This window comes from Patiria miniata, unplaced genomic scaffold (assembly GCF_015706575.1).
Source record: "Patiria miniata isolate m_02_andy unplaced genomic scaffold, ASM1570657v1 HiC_scaffold_12, whole genome shotgun sequence".
NCBI lineage: Eukaryota > Metazoa > Echinodermata > Asteroidea > Valvatida > Asterinidae > Patiria > Patiria miniata.
In genome coordinates, this window is record NW_024037050.1 from 3,941,958 (window position 1) to 3,949,440 (window position 7,483).

The 7,483-nt window shown below is 41.5% G+C and overlaps 1 protein-coding gene across 1 annotated transcript in view; it reads right to left on the reverse strand.

The window, feature by feature from the left end:
• Positions 1-5,718, reverse strand: part of LOC119745692 — a 104,492-nt gene extending 98,774 nt beyond the window's left edge. Inside the window, 3 exon segments of the mRNA XM_038222233.1 lie at positions 390-482; positions 1,207-1,311; positions 5,425-5,718. Coding sequence (XP_038078161.1) covers positions 390-482; positions 1,207-1,311; positions 5,425-5,521 — 295 coding nt within the window. The 5' untranslated portion in view covers positions 5,522-5,718.
• Between the last annotated feature and the right edge of the window lie 1,765 nt (positions 5,719-7,483).

The window sequence follows — 7,483 nt, forward strand, 5'->3', positions numbered from 1 at the left end:
AAAAAATATTTTCGGTCATGTCCTAAATACGCTTCCGTAGGTATCTCATCAAGTTAAAAAGTAAACTGTACTGCAAATCAATGTTTTGTTTGCAAAACATCAGAATGTTCCATGTGCATATAAAATGCCCAATGTAATTCCCGTGGGAAATATTCCCACGGAAACCCATGGGAATTACATGGTGAATTGGTCACCATGTACTATGTAGCATGGGATTTTTTTTCCCAGGGGGTTTTCCCGTGAATGATTTCAGAATCCCACATCATTCACTTAAAGGACTTCAAATTTTCCACAGCAGCTAAGTTCATTACAGATATTTCCTTGACACTGTTACCCCATGTGATTTATGCTGTTCATATATCACTCACCCAATGGGGAGTACCACTTACCACAACAGCCTTGACGAAGGTCGACAATGACTGTACCCACACAGTACTCATTCTCCAAGTCAACTTGCCACCAGGGGTGAGGGTCTTGCCCACCTAAGAAGATACGAGTGAAAGAAATCATTTATTCAAGATGACCTACCGCCAAAAATACAAGGATATAGGCAGAAAATTAACGCAAATCCACTCCAAGATCGTATCCAGAGAATATTGTTGATGTACCCTAATGTACCGCAGCCAAATTTGGACTGACAAAAAAAATGGTAAATTTGAAGCAGTAGTTGAAAAATAGTTAGGTTTTTCCAATGGTGGTCGGCTGACCACCGTTGAAAATTGATCCAAATATAGAACTTTTCTTATGACTTCACACCAGGTGCCATACTTCTAAAGGATGCTTTAGACTGTCATTGCCAACATCCTTCCTAAAAATTTGGTAGTTTTGTTTTTCGATGTTTGCAAATATTGTATACATTGTTTTTAAAGAGTGCCGGTCCTATTCACTGCCCCGTACATAGATGTACAGTCGGGAGTGGGGACCCAGACTTTTTGTTTACTACAACCAGAATTTGTATTAACAGTGATTGTATTAACAAGAGTCAACTGTGGTAGACTAATATCACAGTGTTATAACACATAATGAACATGTAAAGTAAATAAATAAAAAATGAACTGATTATCATTGGAATTAACAGATAGATCTTAAACTTTCAATAAATCACTTCTGCAGGCCCTCAAGTTGTGTGTGGGGTTTTTTTTTGGGGGGGGGGGGGGTGGGGGGGGGGGGGAATAAGGCGAACAATACAAAGGATGGTAATCTTACCCGCAGTGTGTGAGAAGGTGTAGAAGTTGTTATCAGTTGCCTGATCTGCACTGTATGGATCATGTGTAGTGCTCTGGGTGACTGGCTTCCCTGCCAGTGGGATACCTTGAAGGGATTATGGAAAGCAGAATCAAAATGACAGTTAATTTACCAAAAAAGACACAACATACAAAAGCCTGGCGCACACTTTTCCGATTTCACAGGATCCAATGTGACTGGAAAGGTGTGCGGGCAGCACCCCGATTCCACCGGACGCGATATTGAAGTTAACCAATCAGATTCACGAAGGAAGTCACATGACTCAAAATTGAAGGCTGCTTTATACAAATTGACATATTTAATGTAGATCCCACTTTTTATATTGTTATTTTGATCATCCCAGTCAACAGAGAGGCTTTAAAAATGTCAGATTTTAATATGACCAAAAAAAATCCCCAATAATATAAGAAACACATCTTTTTGGTTGCACCGTAAGTTTTACAATCTGCAAAGTATTATCTATGACATATTAACTATAATACTGACGGCAGTGGGAGACCAAGAAGGGTCACCTAAAAGTTTCGGTCATATTTGCCCCAGCAAGTTGTTGAGTCACCAACCCTGGATATTTTCAAGACCAGAGTGAATGGTGTCACCTTCAGTTAACCAACCTGTCCCAAAATAGCTGTTTTTACTTGCACATATTTGTCTTTTTATGCCTCGAGTTATGTCTGCACCTGCTTGTTTGCACTTCAACCAAGGTGCGAGTATACTCCAGCGGAGGTTTCTACACAGTATAGGAAGATATGTAGCCTGACTGCATCTGGCCCTACAGTACTATTGCAAGCTCTGTAGTACGGCCAGACAGCCGACATGGCCAATGCCCCCCCCTAAATGCTAAACTCTGATGTAGCGATTTTGCTACCGATTTAGATCAAGATTATCTTCTCATCCAGGACAGAAATTTCCAAAGTAAAGGTTCCTAGTCGTAGAGGAACTCATACCTTTTCGAAAAAAACGTTCTGTTATCTAAAAATCTTCATCCATCTGACCAAAAAACGACTTTCAACCATCATCTCCCACGAATATCGTCCCGAAAATGTTCCTCCATAGGATTTCAAAATGGCGACCGCGTTGTAATGTATGCATTATGCGGGCGCAATTGGGCAAGATTATGAATATGCATTCAGTTCATGACGTTTGTCAGGTGCGCAGGGCGGCTGGCCATGAACTGAACAATGCATATTCATAATCTTGCTCAATTCTGCAGGCCCAGAAGCATCTGCCTGCATTTGTACTTAGTAATATTACTGTAAAATTAAAAGCTGATTTATTTTTCCATTTTTTGCCTGAATTCCCCACTGGCACTAAAACCTTCACTTTCCACATTTTTTTGGCAGCTGGTTAAAGTTTGTGCATTAAAGGATACGATCCAACTCCAAGTAAAAGTACGTCATTTTGAGGATGCATGCGTTGCAAAATATTATACTTAGGCCTATAGTTAAACACGAGTGCGTAGAAATTGGAGGAGGAGGTCGACGATACAGCAGGGCTTCTTTTTACAGCCGAATTATTGACATAAAGTAGTGTGATAAGCACACAACTTTTTTTACTAGAAAAAAAATAGAATTCACACTTCATTCCCACGAAGTACTGTCAAGTACATATGAAAATCGCTGCATACATTTTAATACTGGGCCAGTGACAGTCGAGCAGTTCAACCTACGTTTGATCGGTGCGATATGCGGTGATCACGATGTACCACGTGGACGGTGGAAGTGCCATCAACATTACATAGCGCCACCATGAGACAAATGCAGCCCGACGAAAAACGCACCGCGAGCGCCCTCAAGTGGCGATGAGTACAGATACCACTGATAGTGTATTCATCTCCCCCTCAAAGTGTCCTACTATAAGTGGGAGACGCCCACAGGCAGAGATGTATAACTCATAGCTTGGACTCGACGGTCACCATTAACTATGATTCAGACTCAGACTTGACACTACTGACTCGGACTCAAGTTACTCAATTGCAAAATGACAAATGTTCTGGTCTCAGATTGTAAAATGGAGATATTTTTTTTGCATAATAGACCCTAACAGTTATTTATCGAAAATTAATGATATAATAACATTGTAACGTACATGTTTTTCTTATTCCTTAGTTGTGCAACCGCTCGACGTTCACTTTATTGTAACCATCCAATTCGTCGGGTTTCGTCCTGATTTTTTTAGCCACCGCATTCATTGATGCAGTTAATATAAAAACGGTCATGTGCAACGAACCAGAATTGGCTATCACCGTCACACAGATTTCGTCGGTCAACTTAATGTCCAACGATGATTCCAATCGTTCAAAATTGTTTAAACAAAGTGTTAACGAGACAAATGACTGCTTTTACTCGTATCAAAATTATGCCGAGCTCCACTAGTGGCGAGTGAGCAAATGCTCCCTAGTTCTCCATATATGTTAGGTCAAGACTACTTGGTCACCAAAATGACCAAATGTAATGAAGTCGTAGATATCGTCACCGACACCACGAACTGACACCCAGTGATCAGCGTTGCAGAAATACAAATCGGAGAAAAACGCTTTTAAAGGTTTGACACGAATTTACTCAGTAAAATAATCCATCTGTCTTAGAGGTTTTGGTACCACTTAACGTGAAAATGCTTAAACTACTCAATTTTGCTTCATGCTTCACACGACTGCAAATTCCAATTGAAATTGACGTCAAAATTCGCGACGAAATTCATTGGATTTGAAATGAATTGAACCTGGCCGGCTATTTCGAATTTGTTTTAAACAAACAATTGACGTCATAAAATCGCGTTGACTTTCGCGTCTTCAGAGTTGGTGAAGCTTTGTTTCTAAAGTGCACTGCACATCTGTATCTGTATCTATCTGTATGAATATAGTCGGTAAAGCATCCCATGGGAAACATCACACCAAATTAGAGAGAAGACAATGAGAAGAAATTACTGTTTTAGAGGTGGGAGGAAAAGCCCAGAAGATATTCTGGGGAAAACCCACAGAATCAGGTACCGGTAGGGACTGAAAACCCAATCCACATATTGACCGAGGGCGGGATTCAAACCCGGGTCACAGCGGTGGAAGGCGAGGAAAGTACCGCCACGCCAACCTGACTTCCATGTCCTTTGACATGGGCAAAGGACATGCACGTAATTATTGTAAAAGAATAGCACGATATCGTTCCTCGCTGAAAATGAATATAACCTCATAAAGTCATCACAAAGCCAACACAGCCGCCTTTTCAAAATCAACTGCCAGTTAAAACCACAATTTTTGTAGGCAATTATGGGGATGCGGCGCCGGCGGAGGGGGAGCTAATGGGGACGACTCGGCTAAAACAGAGATGAGGGTTCAACACCCCTCAGCCGTCTTTCTTGATCCATAACGGCACCCGTATGTGCCTAGAAAATCCGTGTCCAGATTGATCTATAGTTCGGACATTACGTACGTGTAGTATAATGATACGTATAAGGATTGTCCGAGCCGAATTTAAAAAAAAAGAGTCGGTTTCGGGCTTAGTCCAAAAAAAGGCCCCGGTTTCTGGTATATATGCGCGCGCGTCGCCGTAGCCATGCGCGTCGGCAAAATTAAAAAGTTTTTTTCAATGTAAGGTGATGTCTCAAAACCGCCAAACTCACTGGTTCAACTGGAATCCTGCTGCTGCAAAATTTTGACGTGTTTTACATGGGGTTACGATCGAGTATAAGCTTAAAGTGGCCTCTCTGACCTCCCATATATTTTGCACAGAATAGTCGGGCACTATTTGCAGTCGGTGTTGTATTTTTGTGATTGTTTGTGTAAAAACCAGACGTGTATCTGGAACCTGTAAACGCTTTTTAATAAGCGCAATGTGTAAGGGAGCAGATTTATGACCAGCCTGGCAGCACATCGCACGCACGATGTCGATGGTCTGACGTTACCGTTTTCTCTGATTTTTGTCTTGACCGTCCAAATTTCCCGAAGAATGTTCGTGTCGGTCGAGATCGTAAGTGGGTGCAGAATTTTCAAGCCTAATTGACCTTACTGAGGTCACCTCAAGCTCCACCCTGAAGGATATTTTTGAGAGTTTTATGGGGATCGAAGCATCTGCAACATTAGACCCCACGAGTCTACTGCAACACCAGCCGACATTTGAAGAAAGACATTTTGGGCCTATTTATTTGTGTGCACCCATAGGTTACAGTTTGTGAAGTTCTAGTACTTACCTCGTTGTGGATTTGCGCCACCAAGCACCGCCGGCAGGACAAGCAAGATGACAAGAAACCTCATTGTGACGGAGTTCCTCTCTTTAAGCGGTGCCATCAGACAACACAAAGAACTGACAACTCCCACACAAAAACAGCGTTTTTCTAGCTTTTCAACCGAAAGCCGACCGCGAGTGTCGGGTCCGGACTGGAGTAATGCACAAACACCAAGTTGCTTCCTGAGTTTCTCCCTTCCGTACCCTAGACAGCAACTGACTGTTGAGCGCAGTGGCTGTCTGGTATAAAGCTGGCTCTGCAAAGTTCCAGGGTATCGAAGTTAATCCCTGGTACCTGTTTTATTTGAACACCAGCTTATCGTCAGTTCCGCTTATCTGGCGTACGTGACCCCGTGCGGATGATTCTGTGCGATAATTAGCTGCTTACTGTCAAAAAACTTTTGTATGCATGTATAGTTGTTTCATAGAGCAAGGGTCGCAAAGGGTGTAGGTTAACACTAAAAAGGTACGATAGTCTAGGCGATATTCAAAAAATGTTACATGAAGAGGCCTTTTTTAGTAGAAGTTGGTAACATAGCTATTTTACCTAATTTTGTGGTGCTGAATCCGAAAATGATGGATACCAAGCTGGAATTTATTGGAAATATGCCTAGGGACCATTGGAAATTATTCAAGTATACCTAAGTCGTAGGCTAATATGGAAAAAGTGGTCGATAACACTATGCATATTCCTGCAGGAATATGGGCAATGGCGAACTCATGTCCAAATTTTGAAATGTAGAAATGTAAGCCTTGTGAAAACAATAACCACACAAAATGTTCTTGGCAGCATTTACTCGGAGCCACATACACGTCTCCGGTAATCTTAGTACATGCTGCCCCGGACGAAGCGTATGCAGTCCCTTGTAGGAATTTGACTTTTCTTCATTATAGAATTAGAGGTGAGAGCATAACTTTTAGCCACAAGTGTCTGAACAAAATGAAAATGTCATAGTGAATTAATCAACTGTTCACTCGTTGATCTTGTTCTATAGGCCGAAATGTACTTGAAATTCAGGGAAGCCTTCGCATCATCTTAAAAGTTAAAGTTTACTTTTAGTGGAACGAGTGGCTTAATAAGGAGCATAAACGTTGGTCGGCAATATTGAGGACAAATGATTTCTACGAAAGGAATTAATGTCCGATTCTGCGGCTTTTCCATGAAATGTTTTCCAGTCTTTTCGCCATGGCCTGCCTGATTCGGGGCTAGACTGTATGGAACCACAATGACCTTTGTAGTCGAGGGCCCATAGGGCAAACGTGACAAGCGAATTGTATGCAAAAGAGATACTTTATAGAGTAAACATGATCTAGGTCACCTCAAGTGTAAAACAAACAACAAACAGACGTTTAGGTCTAATATGTACACTTCGGCAAAATGATATTCGTTCCCCATCAGGTGTCCAGTTGGACCGTTGCAAGCTCTAATACCCCAAATATCTCGGTTTTCCAGCTGACTTTCCGGAGTTTCAAATGTACCGCCACCTTATGGACCGAAGATGTTCTTGTTTGCGAAATACCTTTAAACTTTGTTATACCTCGATACACACTGAGTTTTTACACGAACTCTGTCTTTACGTCAGCTTGTTCTTTGAATACCTTTTTTGTTCATAAGTTGTTAATATGTGTTAGAATAACTTCGTGTGTCCGTGCAATTGACCTATCGACGTTTGCGAATTAGCCACGCCCCTTAGACAACCCTATGGAGTTTTTGTACACTAAGTTTGGTTTGTCTCAGATTTTGCGCGTTCTGCGTCCAGTTGTATATCATGTAATTGCAGGGACAATATTTCACAAGCTGCGTTGACGCGATTCTAACGCGATTCTACCGCGATAGGTCAATTTATCTCAGCTGCAATATTTTAGCACATACAGCTTGCACAAAATCTTTGGGGGAAAAACAGACCAAATGTGTGTCTGTGAGCTTTGAACTGAACAGCTGATTGTTACGATCAATAAGCAATCTTATCTATGTACTTAAGGATTATATGGCTGATAAAAGAGTACATCGGGCTAGACTGTCG